Source organism: Anoplopoma fimbria, chromosome 22 (assembly GCF_027596085.1).
Source record: "Anoplopoma fimbria isolate UVic2021 breed Golden Eagle Sablefish chromosome 22, Afim_UVic_2022, whole genome shotgun sequence".
Lineage (NCBI taxonomy): Eukaryota > Metazoa > Chordata > Actinopteri > Perciformes > Anoplopomatidae > Anoplopoma > Anoplopoma fimbria.
In genome coordinates, this window is record NC_072470.1 from 7,152,068 (window position 1) to 7,172,039 (window position 19,972).

The window sequence follows — 19,972 nt, forward strand, 5'->3', positions numbered from 1 at the left end:
TTACGCACGGTCACTCACCACACACGCCTCCTCCTTCCCAGACGCGTCCACGGGACACACGCCGGTCCGATGCCAGGCTGAACGGAGAGAGAGGAAGAGAGACGCACACAAGGAGAGAGGAGCGCAAACAAACACCTCTTCTTATTTATTACTCAGCTTCTCGGACTCATACTGTTGACTTGCCACACTACTACACCCAAGGAGGACCGATCCTAGTGCGCTCACAAATACGCGTGGATACTGGTGGTGTTTGGGTGGTGGTGGAGGGGTGCACTGAGAGAGGCTTTCAGTCCGAACCTGACGCACCCTGGAGCCGCAGAGCATCGCCTCCCAGCTGCGGAGCGCACACAGTACCGATCAGGGAGTTTGTTTGTTTGTTCACTATATATATATATATATATATTTTTTTTTTTTTTGGATGAGGCTGAGTGGCTAAATGGACAGACTTAACAGGCAAATAGAAATCCATCAAGGACATGTAGTTGGCACACAGTTTCCTCCGCCAATGGTCTGATAAACGCCGTGGGATTATTCCTGGAAGTGGTCTCGCCTCGGCTGCTGCCAGCAGGTTTTTTGGTCCTACAGGGGTTGTGGATTTTTTTTTTTTTTTTTTTTTTTTTGTGTGGAGAGGAACAGAAGCATTTCTATTCTACGAGGTGGAGACATTGTAAAGTTAAAACGCTCGCCTGCATCAGCCAAGATGGATTTTGAGTCATCGCTGATTGGATTTTTAATGGCAATGTGTCATCTGGCATTGAGAGTCACAGGAGAAGATGGTGAGTTTATAGGCACTCTTTTGAATTTGACCAAAACATAAGAAATCATAATTCTAATCACAGTCTAAACATTGTAATTTGGTTTAATCTGCTGGTTTAGCTATTTATTTTTCAAGAGATCTTGTCATGAGTTTCACATTATTTCATAATCTGCATAGTAAAGGCATTGTGTGATAATCAGATAATAATAATTATATATATCAGACACACATTAAAGAATGTTTGTGAACTAAACCAGGGTGACTTTTTAAATTAAAGTCTGACCAATTCAGCCCTGTGCCAAGCCAGCTGGTACACATTTTAAAACTAAAGAACATGAAATATTTAGAGGATCTGAAACAGTTATCTGTCCCAGCTCCACTGGGAGCTGCTCACTGGACTGTGAATGAGCTGATTATATGCATATATCACATTGTTTACCCCGAGTTTCCCCCCTTGTTTTCTCTGTGATTTAATTATTCATCAAGGGAAATAAACAAACAAACCTGTGCCTGATTTTAAAAAATGCTCTCTCTCTCACATCCGGATGAGAACAGGCTTTAGGCGTAGGCTGCACTATCACCTGCTAGTTTCATGAATTCGCATAGTGTCCAAGAAACCGTGCGTAAAAAGCGACACTGTCATTGTAGGATTCCCAATAATAAGACTGTAATCATCACTATTATAATCATCATGTTCATCAGCCACAAGTCTGCCTCTTTCATTATCTCCTCCTGCTCCTCGGGGTTGTCTGTGCAGGGTGAAGGCAGGGCTTTTGGGGGTGGCTGAGCTCCTCCAGCTCCTCCGTGAGCTCCCAGCAATCAAATAACAATAAGCAGGGAGATTATAGTGCAGGATGAGCCGCGGAGGAGCAGCCCTGCAGCCGGTGGGGATCCAGAGTCTTGCTCTAAGGCACTTAAACCGGGCTAATTCTTCACTGAGAGAGAGAGAGGAGAAACTCCAGTCTGAAGCACCGCCAAATTTATTTAGAAGCCTCATTAAATGTGGATTTAACATCAGGGAGCACAGTGGTCCAACTGGTGACACCATCACATAATCGCAATAATGAGGGTTTTTATTTTTATTTTGGGTTTTTTTTTGCTTCATTATGGCACCAGAAATGTGCAGGCAGGGGCGCCGAAAAGGGGGGGTAAAGGAGACGGATTCTAGGGGCCCATGATGGAGGGGGGCCCCTAATGATGATGAAATTATAATACAGAAAAAATAATGACACTAAGTTATTAACTAACATATAATCACACATGTTTTATTTTTGTTTTTGCTGAGATTTTTTTCTCTCCACTGATTATAATTGCTATTTTTTCATGGAAGAGTTTATTTCCAATTTAAGAATCAGTGGTGCAGCAAATAAATGACTCAAAATGAATTCCATTGTATTCAGAGTGCTCAGTTCTTCCCCTACTGTACATGTCAACTGTCATGCTGTTCTTCTTTCACAAATATGGTAATGATAGTCAAAAATACCATTAAAATGCATAATTGTATGTAAAATAGCATCAAAAAATTTTGCCGCTGTGTTGGGGGCCCTGTAAAGATTCTTTTCATGGGGCCCAAAATCCCTAGCGGCGCCCCTGTGTGCAGGATGCTGCTGCTGATGATGGCGGGGAATGGGTTGTATGTTTGGGGCCACCACACAGAGAAGTGTCGCCACCGGTGGGATGACACATGGCCTTTAGCATTCTTGTTTGCTTTCACAGTGGTTTGACTGCCTGTGTCACAGTTTATATTTATTTTCATGTGGTTGCGCTTCTTTTTTTGCAGCTTGTTGTGGATTTTTTTGCGCACAACTGCAAGTAAATATAATGTTTCAAGCAAGGTTTGGTGCCTGTAGTATTCAATCATGCTTATTAACTTAGTTTTCATTACTAACAGAGTGCTATTTCCCTATAATAACACACTGAGTATTCTCAATAAGATGTATGGTTTGCGTCTACATGGGTCTGGAGTGTTCCTCTCCGCCAGGAACAGGCGGGGGTGACGAGCTGTTCCTGATCCCATGATGACTGTTGAGTCTTTGCAGCAGCAGCAGCCCGCTAGAAGCCCAGCTCTGTTCCCTTCACATGGGCTCTCCCTCTCAGTTTAGGCTACTTGTTGTAAAATAGGACAGTCGGCCCAGCCATCCCATCTCAATGTCGGTGCGTGTTTGTGTTTTACTGGCTGCCTGTGTACCTCTTGATCAGAGACAGATGTGGGCCTCTTGGCAGCCATCAGGCAAGCAAGAAGCTAGCCCACCTCCCTCCCTCTCTCCACTCTCTCTCTCTCTCTCTCTCTCTCTATCTCTCTCTCTTTTCCCCCTGCCAAGACACTGCACCACATGTCCCTGCCTCTATGCTCCCCTCAAGAGCCACATTACACACAGATGCCAGAGGAAAGAGAGACTGAAGGGGAACAGAACGGAGACAGAACGGGGAGGTTCAGAGAGGAAAGGAGGGTGCAGCCGAGGCAGAGAGAGAGAGAGAGAGAGTGACTGCAGAGAAGAATGGAAGCAAAGCGAAAAGGCAAAGAGAATCCACCGGGAGGGAACATGGAAGAGGAGGACTTTGGAGGGGGGGTGGATTGTGCATCAAACAAGAGTGCGAGAGGAAAGGGCGACATCAAAGCGTGCAGGGGTCACGCAGTTAAAAGGGCACCGGATTGAGAGGGAACACATCGGTTTATGAAGTGACCGTCGTCTGGTGTGACGTACTTAAGTGTGGAAAGAAGTGAAGCGTATGTACCGTTTAGAAAAACACACTGTTACAAAATGGAATTGAAGCACATTGGCGTCACATTAAAGGTTCCTGCTTTTGATGATCGACTCCATCTGGTTGGAGCGGCTTGGTGCGTTTCCAGTAGCAAAAAAATTGCTTTCCCTTAAAAAAATGATGCACGCCTGAGGTGTAAACATTACATGGTCAGAAAGGTTGATGACCCGTGAGAGATGTTCGGTGCTTGGACATTTCCAGCTGTGTCCTGCTGTTTCCCTGCTGGTAGCGTCCTCGTGTGGGATGGGAAAATTTCCCTTTTCGTGTCTCAAGACCTATTTGCTGCAGTCTTTGCGTCCGAGGCAGAAGGACTTCCACTCCACTTGTACTGTAATCACAATAGTTTGACTCAGTGACATGTGCATCAATTACTCCCTACCGCAAGCATTAATATTCAGGCCATTAAGCATCTCATTTGCATGTTTATTGAGTGGGCTGCTGTGCATCCTCTCCACCTTTTTGGTATCGACTTCCTCCAGAGTTGTATTTCTATTCATTTAATCATTTCCAAACGTCAGGTCCTGTCTGAATGGACTTTGTAGTTTTTTTTTTTAATCTTCTTTGTTGGTCTTTTTTTTAAACGATTCTCTATTTGTTTTATGCCTTCGCCCTTTTTTCTCTCCCCGCTCTCCTGTGCAACCCCGCCGTTCAATTCTTTGCATTTCTCTGTGTTTTAATCTGCCCCAGTCTCAGAGGTATCAGCTGCGAAAAAACAAGGTCACCTATTAGCATTCATAGCCAAAGACAAACCGAGCGGCCCCGTTCAATACCAGTCAGGTATGAGAGTCACAGGCTTTCGCGCTAAGCTCTGGAGCAGCCCGCCGCACTTGGGGTGAAATTAAAAACAAGACCCCCATAAATAAAACAGATCTGGGTCTTTCACTATGGCGCATTAGCCACACAGGGTGGGGGTCTTAACGGGCGCTCTGGGACGGGTTTAGATGGGAGCCGGAGGGGGGGGTTAGCATTGTCAAGAGGCAAAAGCGTTTTAAATGTACTGTAATTCACGAGCGGGGGTTAAAGAGGAAGGGGTAACACGAGGAAAGAGTTAGGAGTTTGAAATAAAAGAAACTGCTTTTCTAAGACCCTAGAAAAGGTTTTTCAAAGCAGTCAGTTCCGTTGAAAGGTAACATTCTGTAAGGAAGGGGGGGGCAACAAATCACCAAGACTCTTGCAGCTCCCCCTTGCTGATGTAGGCTCAGCCGGTTCCACTCTTTAGGCAGGGAAATCTTTTGTGAAAAGTGCTTCGGCTGTGCAGGTTTGAGACAAAAGAGGGGAGGGAAGAGACATGATACTGTAGTCAGTCAGGTAGCGTTTAGGATTAGGCCTCACATGCACCACTACCCCCCTGCAGGCACCGGCAACCATCTGTTTACCCGATTGATCCATTGAACCATTGATCACGATGGCCAGCGCCGTGCATTTAGCTGATTAGCATGGGGGCACTTATCCCGTTAGGGAGGGGAGGGGGAGAAAGGGAGAAAGAATAGGAGACAGAGAGGGAGGTAAAGAGGATTTGGGGATATTTATCTGCCTTTCATGTAGCTTTTGACGGTTCTTAAAGGAAGAAAATAATCCCCCCCTTTAAACACATTTAACACTTTTAAACACAAAAACCTTTGTCTGTGAATGTTGCATCTCTGGGCTGATTGTTGTTTGGTATATTTTCCATTTATTGTGGTAGATAAACTGTCTGCAGAAAAAGTTGAATCTATCAGAAACATCAATATTTAATTTATTATGTCTCCAAGTGAAGTCTTTTCAAATTGGACATTTTGTTAGTAACGGGTGAAACTTGTACACTTTAAGCTCACAATCAACAATATAATGTCAAATCTTATATATTTTCAGGTTTGTTGTTTTTGTTTGTCTTGTTTTTTACTTAATGCACCCCCTCCTAACACACACACACACACACACACACACACACACACACCAAATGAATGCGTAATGAGTACGTACATTTAAAATAAGGCTCCTAGAAAGTTGCAAAAAGGACATCTTGATGATATTTAATCGTATATCAGTGAGGATTTTTCATCACTCATAATACTGCTCCTACCACTGCCTCTATTCCCCAGAGCACCGTCCTCCTACCTCCCCATAAAGGTGTTAGAGCCCAGGGCAATGAAAGTGAATCTCTCTCCCCCTTCGCCCCTCTCCCTCCTCATCCTCTCCCTCTGCTTGGGGTCCAGTCTAGTGTGGAATAGGGTGAGATTAAAAGCAGTCAGAGAGACAACCCCTTTGCTCTTGACTGAATGGATGAGCGCTGCCCACTCTCCCCTCTCATTCCCTCACTCTGGGCGATAGCACTTTTTAATTAAGGTGGGGGGGGAGGGAAGGAGAGACACTAGGAATGATGGAGGGATTTATCAGCGCCTCTCCTCACACTCGCAGCTTATCCCAGAGCGTGACGCCATACTTCTCCCGATAAGGGCGACTAATAGAAATGAGACAGTGGCGTGAGCGTGCGCACACACACACACACACACACACACACACACACACACACACACACACACACACACACACACACACACACACACACACACACAGAGCGCGGGCTAAGACATGCAGACATATGCACATTTTCCCAGATAATGAAGATAAAGGCACTCGCTGCTCGCACAAAGACGTATTCTGGATTTGACTTGATCTGGAGCGACTAGAAAATGTGCACGCACAGATCTCACTTAACGTTCACTTCATTGACACAATCTACGCTGCAAACAAACCATGTGGCTGCATGTAGACACACATACACATACACACACATTCGTAGGATTATTTCTGCCTTTCAGTTTCATCCAGAGTAATAATGAAAAACACAGGTTTGCAAACGCGCGCTCGCTCTTACATACAGTGTACACACACATAGTGGTGACATTGTACTCATGTAGCCTAATAGGAGTTTGTTCCCCGCATGGTAGAATCATATGTGTGGCGTGTGTGTGTGTGTGTGTGTGTGTGTGTGTGTGTGTGTGTGTGTGTGTGTGTGTCTGTGTATAGACAGATTGGCTCCTCTAGTAGAAGAGACAGTGTAATTCATGAAGCTTGCTGGCAGCCCCTGAGTGCTTCCTCTGTGTTACTCACCCAACACCACAAGTTCTGTTTTCACCGAGACACTCCGCTTAGCAGTCAAACACACACACATCTCGTATATACATATCTAGTACCAACTAATTAGCGCGGACATCCAAGCAATTAGGGAAAAATACACACATCTGTCATCAGAGAATCTTCTCAGTTATTTAGAACAGATGCATTGCTGCTGCATCCCCATCGTTCTTTATGTTATTCTTAGCGGCAGCAGCAGAAAACAAACACCCACCAACCGACATATATACACACACAATACACACACACACACACACACACACATGCTGCCAGTGCTAGTGTGTGTGTGAGCTGACTGACAGAGGTTTCCCAGTGGGGTCAGTGTCTACAGGGAGCTGCTGGATAGCAGGCATGTCTTAATGAGGCTCGTCAGGCTCTCTGCGCACACACACACACACACACACACACACACACACACTAACATACGCACACACACACACAGTCCCTTCGCTCCATCTCTTCTCTCTCACTCACTGCATCCTTCTCTCTCTTCCTCACCCTTCTGTATTTCTCCTTCCTCATCACCTTTTGTTGCCTCCCTTGCTATCTGTCTCTCTCCGCCTGTCACTCGTCCTCTCTCCTCCTCACTCTTCCCACCTAGGTCCTCGCACCCTCCCAATCGTACATCAACCCCACCCACCGCCTTCACCCTCGTCCCCGTCCGATCAATCTTCCCCCTTCCTGCTCAATCCATCTTTCATCCATCGCCTCACTGTCTCTCCTCCTTTTTCAATCCTCATCTCCCTCTCTCCCTTTCATCCTCTTCCATTTTCCTTCCCGCTGTAATCCCCCCCCCAACCCTCTCGCCTCCACCTCCTCCACTTCATCCTTCCTGGAGGCCAGTGAATGGGCAGCTCAGGGGGAAAAAAAGTGCAGAGGCTGCAGGATTTTTCCCCCCAAACGGCTTAATCTGCCGCGGCTCTGCGTGCTGATAGCCTCCTGCACACCGTTCCCTCCATAGGCTTCCCAACAATGACTGTCTGTCTGCACAGCCGCAGCAGATAAAGAGAGTGTGTGTGTGTGTGTGTGTGTGTGTGTGTGTGTGTGTGTGTGTGTGTGTGTGTGTGTGTGTGTGTGTGTGTGTGTGTGTGTGTGTGTGTGTGTGTGTGTGTGTGTGTGTGTGTGTGTGTCATTCTTTGCCATCCCTGCTATCTTTTTGAAATGTTTCAGTTAGCTGTTTTTTCCCACCTCTGTCGGCCCCTGTGATTGACAGGCCCTCTGCATGTATTTGGATGTGTGTGTGCGTGGGTGGCCGTTTGAACAGGGAGCTTTGGCTATATGTGTGTGTGTGTATAAAAGCGTGGGTGTGCGTTTAAGCACGCATCCCCGTACGTGCCTTCACACATGCACGCGTTGCTGTGCATCCGCGTGCACGCTCGTGGGCGGCTGGAGTCGTGCACTCACATGAAACCACCGGCAGCTGTGTGCGCCTGGTGTGTGAGCGTGGGCACCGCTCCTCTCCGGCAACAAAGTGAGGAAGCCATCGCTGCTCTATCAAATGTCAGAGAATCTTAAGTGTGCCTTTTAAGCACAATAGGCGGTGGAAATGTCAACACTTGAAGGGTCTATTACACTTCAAGCCTTTGGTGCTTTTTTTTTTTCTTCTTCTTTCTTTCTTTTTCCGCTTCCTTTATTGATGCTTTCACAGAAATTTGAAAGAAACAGGCAGGAATATCAACCCATTTCTGTCAAGAATAGATGCATCTCAGCGGCTGAGTGGTTAAGCCCACCATTTGGCGGTGTATTGTTAATGGCAGTATACCATAAGCTTTAGTTTGTTGCCTGATATATATATTTGTTGCCTCCCTTCCTCTGGATGTTGTTTTCCTCAGACGGCTGACGCACGCCAGCCACAATATTAAGAAAACATTCGTCGCTATGAGTTCAATATCAGAAAGTTCATTACATTTAGAGATCCCCCTGGTGCATCTGCAACCACACACACATATACAGAGGTAGAGCTAACCCCCCCCCCCCACCATCACTGTTGTCATGGAGAACACGTTGCTCCTTTGCCTCCGTAGAGAATAATAATGCCTGCAAATCTATTGCAATGCAAGAGTAATAAAAGAACCATTGTGCACAACGCATGTGTATGTGTGAGTGTGATGTCCCATTGTGTGTGTGTGTGTGCGCACACATGCAAAATACATGTTTCTTTTTGCGTGTGCATGTGAGTTTATGTGTTTAGCGTGTTTATGGGAGATAACGCAAAGAGCGAGAGCCGCCTTAGCTGTCGGGGCCCGAGCAGAGAATAGGGCCTTTGTCGCGGCCGTGAGCTTCTCATTACAGAGTCGGGGTGACCCCCAGAACCCCGCCAGACATGCCGTCTGCGTGTCACTTCCTGTCGAAGCCTGCCGAGCGACGCCATTGGCGGGCTATTGTTCCTGGGAGAGTGTGATAGGATCAGGGAATGTGTCCTAATGTTTGCAGATTGGCTTGCCGGAGAGCAACAATTACACTTGGTGAAACGCTCCCCACGGGGAACGAGAGAGAGATAAGAGCCTGGGTGTGGAAGAGGGTGAAAAAAGGCTCTGTGTGTTTGTGTGTGTGTGTGTGTGTGTGTGTGTGTGTGTGTGTGTGTGTGTGTGTGTGTGTGTGTGTGTGTGTGTGTGTGCGCACACGCCCAACAAATGCAGCATTGATGATCTTTTATTGTTTTAATAGCTTACCCATGTGGTCCCGCTCGCATTGACAATCCACAATAGAGAAGTTTTTCCAATTTCCTCCAAACTGACGGCCTAAATTGCTTTTCTTTGTTTTACTGCTCATTTGTTGCTCATCACATCTTCATACAGAGAAACAAGATGAATCAAGGCGCGTCCTCTGAGTCACTGTCATTTACTGGGGGGTTTATATGGTTTGACGCCGGCCTGCCGTGCAAATGACAGATGAAGAAGTGTGTGTTTTAGAATAGAAACGTAGTTAATTTAACTGGATTTAACAATCATTAACTAAACCCCACCCTTCTCTCTCTCACAGTGTCAGAGTGCGGAGGCGTCTTCGATGCCAGCGAGGCCGGTTACATCACCTCCCCCGGTTATCCTCTGGAGTACCCGCCTCACCAGAACTGCCACTGGGTCATCACGGCGCCGGAGCCGTCGCAGCGCATCGTCCTCAACTTCAACCCGCACTTTGAGATCGAGAGGCTGGACTGCAAGTAAGATGATGGAAGGGTGCAAATGGGAGAATGGTGGCGGAGATGGAGTCATGTCTGAAGCCAATAAGCCTTCGTGGTGTATTATTATTCTGGCTGAATGATGATTTGTGTTGACGTTTTCATTAGTATGCTGCAAAGGCATTTGCATCTCAAATAAGCAATTTCCTGTTAAAGCACAGGGTTTTTTTTATTTTTTTTACATTACACTATTATTATTATTATTATTCACTGCTAGCGGTTTGGCTTGATCCCAAGTCGTTGAAACATTTTCCACATTTTGGCCACAACAGGTCAGTTGCGAAGGAAATTTTTAATTGTTGATACAAGCTTTCTGCAAAACGCAGACCATTAAGTGGACTGTGGTTTCTCCTCTTTTTGTGAAATTGTTATTTATGGAGAGCACACAAGCTCTTTTCAGCGCGGCTCCTTTTCATGTTCACACCATCACACACATCATGTCCTGGATTCTGCCCAGTGCAACCGCAGGCTTTTATTATTGGCCCTTCTTAAAGGGTTCTTTGGAGCAACTACTGGGTTAAATCCCTTGCTCAAGGGCACATCAGCTGCACACAACCTCAACAGAAAGTTGAGGTCAGTTTCCACATCTCAATTGTTCAATAGTGAATACAAACGAGCAAGACGACATGGAAAGAATGATTCAAATGTCTCAGTAATTAGTCCATGTGTTTCTTCCCCTGGTTAAACTGATGATGTCATACATTCTGCCAAAAGATGTTTTCTTTTATTCTGCTTGGAACTGTTTTTTCTCATGCTGAAGGACAACACATGATCTAATCAACAAGGTTACACACATTTCGAGAATTATTCGTGTTTATCAACCTATTAGATTTTATCAGGGTTATCTTGTCTGAGTTTCAGGGCAGATAGAATAAAAAGACAGACAATATTGGATGAAAGAAAAGTATTATGATGTAGTTGAAGTTTGTAGGGGAAGGGAGAAAGAGAATAAACAGGGAATAATAATAATAAGAGAATGGAGCCCAGCTGTTTGTCTGGATATGACTGTGTTGGTCAATTTCCTTTCTCAGAAACATGAATAATCCAAGTCATATGGTCTTCTATTGTCTTTGACCTTAGAGGAAGGAGGAACAAGTCACGGTCTCCGCCGCTAAATCCACATTTATACAACAGAGTCAGGGAGAATGTTACACAATTCACCCACTTTGAGACTTTCTCATTGTCTGTTTAAAGTGAGCACAGACAAGATGTATCAGTGCAGTCTCTGCAATTATGGCCATTTATTTCTCCAGTCCTCCATTCTCTCTGCAAATTGAAGAATTAATAATCCTACAAGGTTTAGAATTTTTTATTATTGCATTGTTCGCTGACAAAGCACTTTGTCTGGTCAGGAGACAAAAAAAAGTATCTTTCATGATGACATCAATGGCAGCTTTGGTGAAAGGGTTTTGTAATGATTGTCGACTCCCTTCAAGAGGCTAAAAAACGTTATTTTGATGTCTCGGCTTTGTGTCCCCGGGTTTCTGTTCGCCTTTGTCAGAGGCAAAATTGTTGCGTAATTATCTCCTGGCAATATGTTTCTCAGTAATACCGCTTTTACACCAGCGTCACAGTGTCAACACAGTAGCACACTGGACTTCCCCGCTGTAGTGGCAGAGAGGGGACCGGCTCAGCTGTTGATAAGCAGTGTGTCAAGCAGTTTCTCACAGCCCAAGGCGTGCGGGGCAGCAGGAGGCCGAGGAAGGAGGAAAGAAAACTGAAAATTGCCTCCTCGTTTCTCCTCTCCACTGAAGGTTTTATTGGGATGAGTTTTTTCTCCTATTTTTTTTTTTTTTTTTCGCCTGGAGGGACCGAGGCCTTGGCCTGCCCTCTGACACACACTCCCACTCAATCTCCCTTCATCCTGTATGTATGAGTGTGTGTGTGTGTGTGTGTGTGTGTGTGTGTGTGTGTGTGTGTGTGTGTGTGTGTGTGTGTGTGTGTGTGTGTGTGTGTGTGTGTGTGTGTGTGTGTGTGGAACGAGAGTCAGTGAGCGTGGGAGGGGAGAAAAGGCGTCTCTCCGAGTGAGTAACTCTGCAAGCATGTAAGTGAGTATTAGTTTGTAAGACTCGCTGCTCCGCTTCCCTCTTCCCTCCATCCATATGTCCATTTTTCAATCCAGCCTCTTTGTGATCACCCCCCCCCAGTTTTAAAGGAGGATCAAGCAAACATTTATTTATGCATAACCTCTAACACTAATGTGTTTGCCCTTCTGCGTTCAAGGAGGATGCAAATTCCCTTTGGGGCGCAGAAATAAGTGGAAAAAGCCAAAGTACGGCTCGATACCGCTGCTCTCTCCGTCCTGTGCTATGCTTTTTACCCGGATTGATCCGAGCCCTGTAGCGCTTTTACAGGCAGCTTCCTTCTTCTTCTTTTTTTTTTGCCTGTATGATTAGGCACGGCAGTGTAAGGGAGCAGAGAGTAGATTTCTGCATGTTTTCACGGTTCCTCCGCGAGGTTAGGGCGAGAGTCGAGCCACAGGGGCTGCAGAGGTGGAGGGCCCGCCATCTTGGTCAAGGCTGAAAATCTGCGTGACAGCTGGGATTACAGAGGCGGCAGCAGAGAAAAAAAACGGAGCTGTGTGCTACCTGAAAGACGCAGAGCTATGTGGTCTGGACTGCTGATCGCCGAAACACTAAAAGGAGGAAAAAATATACACGATAACATGGTCATAAAGATAGTAAACGGACACATGTTTTCAGTGGATACGCTTAAAAACACATGCACGTACGCACTCAGGCATGCAACCTGTCGACGAAGGAGTGCTCATGAGCCATCATATCCCCCCTTGGGCACTTTAAGCCCTTATAAAACTGAGAAAAGTGCTTGGTCAGCACAGGCAATGGGGTCTGAACTCTGGCTAATATCCCTGGCCATCTGGTTATTTTTCCCTCAGTGGGTTCAAACAGTCAGTACTCGGACGATGCAACGCACGCCAAACCGCCGCTCCACTGCAGCAATCAAATCGCCAGCCTTATGCAGGCGCTCCGTGTCTGAGGTGGCACTTTAATTCAGGATTTCATTTCAGGGGGAGTCCGGCCGCGTGCCAAATAGCTCTTTCCTCCAGGTTGCCAGCCGATTGATGCGAACTAAATGTAATAAAGGCTAGATGAAATATCAGGCCCATATCTCTAATGCAATCTGCCATCGCCGAGCCCCAGGATGCTACCTTGTGATATACCAGCTGAACGATTCTCCCTCCCTCTCTCTCTCTCTCTCTCTCTTCTTTCGCTTCATCGTCCTCCCATTCTTGATCCAGCTCTTTCCTCCCTTTTGTTCTTCCATTCTTCTCCCCCTCCTCTAGCCTGAGGAGAAGGAGGTGTTTTATTTTTACACACTTGAATTAAACATTGAAACCGAATCCCATATACAGACACGCACACGCCATGAAACTGCAGTCATTCCAGACGATCCATTTCTTCCACCTTTGTGGTTTTTATTTTCGCACTTATTTATCTGGTTATTTGTTATTGACTGCAGCCCGAGGTGGGAAGATTTGATGATATTACTTTTATAACTTTACCCACACACAGAGCTGTAAATCCCTTTGGACTGTGACATGCCCGATCGCAGTACGATGTAGCAACAACTCTCCTGTGTGCATGATATCACCCTCTTAATACCCAGAGGTGCCGCAGAGAGGTGTGGGATCAATGTCTGTATTCCGCTTGTAATGGGAAATCGATAGATGATCAGCAAAGGCCGGGGGGGGGCAGAGAGAGACGGGGATGAAGAAGACGACAAGGGTGATGGTTGAGGATGAAAGGAGAGACAGACGAGTCCGTCAATATCTGGCACTTGGCCGGCGTTTAGGACAAGATCATGGTCATCAGCGTCCGGCGGTCATGACTGTTGCAGTTGTCAGCAAATTAATGATGATATGATAAGTGAGAGGGATGATGAAATGAAAAAAAAAAACCCATCCAGTTCAAATGCTTTCTTTAATAACTTGCGTTTGAATAACTTGCAGTCCAAAAAAAAATCTAAATTCTGTCCAGATGAATTGCAACAATCTCAATTGCAAATACACGTTGATAGAGGTGGATTTAAAAATGCATCCAGCAGGGGCAGCGGGGTCACGGCTTCAGCTCAGACAGCATTTATAGTCTGATGTTTCACAATCGATGCCGCTCTAGAAGGTCCGGGGCCGGGCCCAGTCTGCCTGTGGTCAGCGGTTTGGCCTCAGTCATGTGTAAGTATGACTCTGTGATGGACAGCAGAAGGGAGGGAGGGGAGGGAGGGAGGCGAGGCATGAGGAGATAGGGAAGAGAGGAGTGCCATTTGTTTTGGGGGCTAGATTGAAGATGGCAGGCCCTGTGGATCTGCAGGGATTTCGCTCGCAGCATCTAGTTAATATTTCAGAGGCACTTATGGTTTATTAGAGTCCCGATTGGGTGGGAGGAGTGGGTGGTAGAGTGTATGTGTGTGTATAGATGCTACACCCTCTGCTTTACTTAATTCCTGTTTCTGTATCCATCAGCGAGAGAGAGGGACACGAAAGAAGCGACAGACGTTTCTTCATTGTTTACCGGATCGGGATCTTGTGCTCCGAGAGTGGAAAACACGCAGGGAGGGGGAAAACACACTCACACTCACACAAACACACACACACACACACACACACACACACACACACACACACACACACACACACACACACACACACACACACACACACACACACACAACGGAGCAGTGAGGAAAATAATTTCTACTGAAGGCCTCGAGTGTGTGAGCACTGCCAAGTTAGGTTTGCTGATGTTCGCGAGCAGCTGTTGCTCTTTTACAAGCACAAACAAAATAAATCAGACGACCATGACGCGCCCACAGCAGATTACGTGTTAATCTTTTGTGTAATTTCGACGCTCCCTTTGTATGGTTTACGTATTTGCGTCGGCATTTAGATGAAACTCAATGACACTCTTTTGCAGAAAGAACTCCTCTGCAGATTCCACAAGATAAAGAGTAATAAACCAGTGTTCACAGCGGAGAGAGTGACTGCTAGTCTAGTTGGGAGACGTGTAAATATACATACATACAGTGTATACATACTGCAGGTGTGTTTCTCTGTGGTGAGGTGCCAATGCCTGCGGGGGATGTCCCCAGTCCCCGACAAACAGCAAAGGTGCGAAAGGCAATTAGTTGTTTTGACGGAGGGGCGGAGTGATATATGAGAGCGGAGGAAGAGAAGACATGTCTGGACTGGTGCTGCATTACCGGCCCTTAAGGGTTTTTAGTTTCCTCAGCCCCTCTCCCTCTGCTCCAGCTATTCTCTACGGGCAAAATGAGGAATAGGGGGGGGCTAAACTGGTGCCCCGTAATGGGTCCTTAAACACAGGGCATGCAGACCCAGACAGACCGCCAGACAGACAGAAAGCAGGGAATGATGGTGTCAGACATAGGTGGGGTGTGGTTTAAAAAAAACTATAATGGTATCTGGGCTGCGTGGACGGGGTCTGTGTGTGCAAATAATTTATGTGTGTGTGTCGTGGAATGCGTTGGAAGTGTGTGTGTGTGTGTGTGTGTGTGTGTTTTGAGAGGAGGCAGACAGCGGGCTCTCACACATCAGGGCCTCATGCATGTATTCATCAGAGCCCGGGGAGAGGCTGAGCGAACAGGTCAATAATCACATCTGAGGAACACTCACTCACTGACGCTAATCCACGACAGGAGAGAGGGAGGCAGAGAGAGGGAGACGGAGAGGGATAGAGACCCACTCCAAAATCAATTAAAACCTAATTAGGCTCTCAGCTCTTCTATCCTCGGCGTTGGCGATACGGCGTTGAGTGTGTACGCGCACGCCTGCGTCTTTGCACGCGCGCACGCTCGTGCCTACATGTCTGTCTATCTGCATGCGGGCGTTTGTTGGCACAATGTTTTTGAGTGTGTGTTTTCCCCAAGCATGTGTCAGTTACAGCCCTAAGCAGGCGTACTTAGGGATAGCGGCGGTGGCTCTTACAGGCTCACCGTGGGAGCTCACAGCTAAAGCCTTCACGATCGCCTCCGTAATGCAGGATTACAACCAAGACACGTATAAGAGAATTGGACAACGGCTTCTGTGCTCACTAGCACAAGTGCTCTTCAGGCCCAACTTCTGTGCAGATTTAGCTTCAGCCCCCAACCGTCACACACTTTAACTGCTGGCGGGACACCCCAACTGGTCTTCTATGGCGGCACAAACACGCGGCTCGCTTTAGAGAGAGGAATGGCATCTGCCTTTGAATAATTCACATATGTTCTTCCATGCTGGTGCACAGATATAATGTGAATTGGTGATCGAGCACTCCAGTGATTTAGTATTGCACTTACGTACAGTTGAGGGCCTCGAGAGAGAAAGTACAGCCATCATCGCTGCGGCAGATGGATCTGGACTTTTAGGCAAAAATGATGAATCCTGCAATTCCCATAATCCAACTCAATACACCCTTATCACACTTGTGACTACTAAACTGATCTGGTTGGGAAAGAATTGTGTTTTCTTAAATATCTTTACAGTTTCCAAACTGGCATTAAAATTGAACTCTCTGATCATTCTATGCTTTTGTAGTTTAATAAAAAAAAGACCACTTTCATGGTTGTGGCAATGTTGTGGTGACATTACAGGCTCATTGCAGCATTGTCGCACTTTGATCCTTACCTGTACATGTGGCACTAGACCCAGATTAATGTGGCTGGGATTATCCCGCCATCAGCAGTCTTAGCTATAATGCTCTGTATAGGAATCAAAACACTGCAGGAATGAGATAGCCCCAAAAAAAGAGGCTTAGTGACTCAATTTAATCCACGTTTTATTCTGAGACGCAACACAAAAGCAGTCTTAGTGCTTAGATGCCATAAAGGAACACAGCCTAGTGCTGATTGGTAGCTCTCGGCTTTACTGAGTACTTTTCAGTTTGAGGAAGTAATGAGAAAAAAAACAGCTTCCAGTTTAGAATATTAGCTGCGTTTAAAAAGTGGATGAAAACCCAGAGACGTCTGTGAAGCTTCACGAACATCAAAGAAGTCATCACGGTAATTAGTGAGACAACGGCGGGCGGCCCTGTTGTCTTTCTGACGGCTTCGTCATATGATCTAATTGAGACGAGTGTGTTTGCATTCGAGTATGATGGGATGGCGTCCTCCGTGTAGCTGCAGGGCTCCTGTGGCGATGCAGTTAGTTACGCAGGGAATCACAATATGGGGGGTGAAGAGACACTTAGTAGCACTGTAGAGAGAGAGAGAACCAGTGAGGAATATTATGGAGACCAAAATTACAGGGAAATTTGTCACCGCTGCGCAACTTGAAATACAATAACATCCAAATTTAGGCAAAAAAACGCAGATCCACACACATACTTAAACACAAACACATGCTTACAGAAAGAGGAAGAAAAGTGAAGGGTACTTTTTGGAATGATTGCCCGTTTAGGAAGAACATTACTCAGGAAAAATACTGTGTAACTCACTTATAACAGTACTTAAGCGCTGAGATAATAACAGACAGAAATTATGGAGCTTTCCACACCTTCCAATATTGTCGCAACCCCAAATTATTACCTTTCAAACCTGGTGATTCTCCAAAATTCTTAAATTATTGGAGGTAATGCACACTGTGTTTTATAGTAAATGACCGTTTTCATTGTACAGCACTCACCCGTCTGAGGCCTAAATATGTTGTCAGGTAAGTAGAGGAATAGGAACTTTCTCTGGAAGCAGCACGTGGACAACATGCATGGGGATTCTCAGCGTGACATAGAGTGTTGACACCATTAAAACATATTGAGAGTGATGCAAGGTACTTTAACTTTAGAATAAGATTATCATTCATTTGGCATTCAATATACATGTCTATATTTGACTTGGCAACAGTGTCAGGTTATGCATATTCCGTCTGTGACTGTGCTGCTGCATGTTTCTAATATTGTAAAGAGGAATGACACACAGGGCTGTGAGCTAATTCTGGATCAGCCAGGTGGACTCTTTCTCTCTCTCTCCCCCCCTATATCTCTCTCTACCCCTTCTCTGTTTTCCTCTCATAAAAACACACACACACACACTGACCTGACAGTTAAGAATTTGCTTTTATCGTTCAGGGTCAGTTGGCTAGTCAAAGGTTATAATGAGCTGAGAGCTCAAGCATGTGGAAGCTTAAAAAGCGAGGCCTCTTGACATTTATTTATCCTAATTTCTCTCTCCTCACCCCCCATCTCACCCCCTGATGTCCTCACCTTTCCTCTCTCTCAAGCCCTGGCCTCTTTATTTTTTCATAAGCCTCTCTGTCTATTTTTACGCCTCTTATTAATGAATCCATCCAGCTGTCTATTTGCCTGCATCTTCGCCCCCAGATTGTCTGTTCTGCTCCCCATCTTGTTCTTCTGTGATTTGGGGATTGCTCGCCCCAAGCTGAAGTAAAAGGGATCCGAGTTTGTTGTCCCGAGCAACAACGGGCTGTAAGAGCTAAATTTATTGAATGCAGCTGAGGGGGAAGAGTATAAGAACGGTGGAGAGGCTTTGAGTGGGAGCCAAGTCTGTGGCAGATATATTTACTTGTGTCTTAATGCTGTGTTCCTAAATGCTTTTCTTGGACACTGTGTATTCTGTCCTGAGGCTGAACTCTGATGGTAACACCTGTCTGTTTTTTATTAGCTTAGCTTGTTGCATAGGCCCATAACTATCCATCTATGTTTATCTACCCTCCATGCTCTCCTTTTATCTCTTTGCCTCTCTTTCCTGCTGCATTGAGCCAAATGTAAACTGAAGATTGTTTTCTTTTCAAGCAACAGGAAATAATATCTTTCTTTGTTATTCCATCAGGTATGACTTCATAGAGATTCGCGATGGGAACTCGGAAAATGCTGATGTTCTGGGTCGGCACTGCAGCAACATCGCCCCGGCGCCGATCATCTCATCGGGATCCTCCCTCCAGATCCGGTTCGTCTCGGACTACGCCCACCAGGGGGCGGGCTTCTCTCTGCGCTACGAGATCTTCAAAACAGGTGAGGTAGCTGAAACATGATTGGAAGTTTAGAAAAAGACACGTGTGTGATTGTAATTCATAATTCATTATGTAGTTAGGCCTAAAATATGATAAATTAGATGTTGCTGGTTGATCAATAGTGTTTAGTTTAAAAATCAATCTTTTTCACATCTGCCAACTGATCTGTTTATATCTTCTTTATATTAACAAGTTCAGAGACAATCCTAGGTAAAAAATATTTCAATAAATATTGCATTTTTAGCTAGCTAGAGATGTGTGTTTTATATGTTCAGCAGAGAGCAGAGTGTACAGTGCCTTTGCTGACTCTTCTGATCTTCTCGCGCTTTGATTTATGTATTAAAATCTTGTTTCAGTTTTACATTATGCTGATGTGCAGTTTGGAATACAAAAGAATAGTAGCTGATTCATGTTTGATTCATCGTGCTTATTTTTAAGATGAAATTTCCCTAAAAAGTGCTCCAGCTGCTCTGTGTCTGTTACCACTGTTAGCCAGGGTCCACTGCTCACTGCATGTCATTTATCTCAGTGTCTGAAAGTATCAAAAACCTTTGTGGGAAACATGAGTTTTAACTTTTCCACGAACCAAATTAGGGCCTTCGCTGTGCATTAACACTTGAGTTAATGATTTTGTCCCATGTTAATGGCCCGAAACCTGTGATCGTTCACCCCAACACTCTTACAATAATTAAAATCAGCAGAGGCAGCCCTGCATATAAACAAAAGTTAAAGAGAAAGGAGAAAGAAAAACTACTTTCAAGCCGCCTGAAAGCATGCGAGGAATGCTTGCTTTAATTGGAGCAGGATCCGCTACTTCTGGGGAGATGAGAGGGGAGGGGAAGGGGGGATGATGGAGAGAGCTCCGAGGCAACTTGGAGTTGGACTTAAGGTTAAAGGTTTATGGGTAGAGGCGTTGGCGAGGAGATTGATGGGGATGAGTTTGTGCCGAAATGGAATTTTCTCGAGGTCGTCAAAGTGCACGAGGTGAACAGCACACTGCAGGTGAGATTGTAGCGGCAAGTGTATTTGCTGGTCGTGGTGATGAAGTGTGTGTGTGTGTGTGTGTGTGTGTGTGTGTGTGTGTGTGTGTGTGTGTGTGTGTGTGTGTGTGTGTGTGTGTGTGTGTGTGTGTTTGTAGTGAGAGAAGGGAAGTGGTCAGGTGGCCTTGAGGCAGCTAAAAGAT

The 19,972-nt window shown here is 45.7% G+C and overlaps 1 protein-coding gene across 3 annotated transcripts in view; it reads left to right on the plus strand.

The window, feature by feature from the left end:
- The first annotated feature begins 636 nt into the window (after positions 1-636).
- nrp2a (neuropilin 2a) overlaps positions 637-19,972 on the plus strand; it is a 56,858-nt gene continuing 37,522 nt past the window's right edge. For all 3 annotated transcript variants that reach the window (XM_054623815.1, XM_054623816.1, XM_054623819.1), the window contains exons 1-3: positions 637-776; positions 9,620-9,797; positions 18,609-18,790. In XM_054623815.1, coding sequence (XP_054479790.1) covers positions 701-776; positions 9,620-9,797; positions 18,609-18,790 — 436 coding nt within the window. In that variant the 5' untranslated portion in view covers positions 637-700. The remainder of the gene's footprint in view (positions 777-9,619; positions 9,798-18,608; positions 18,791-19,972) is intronic.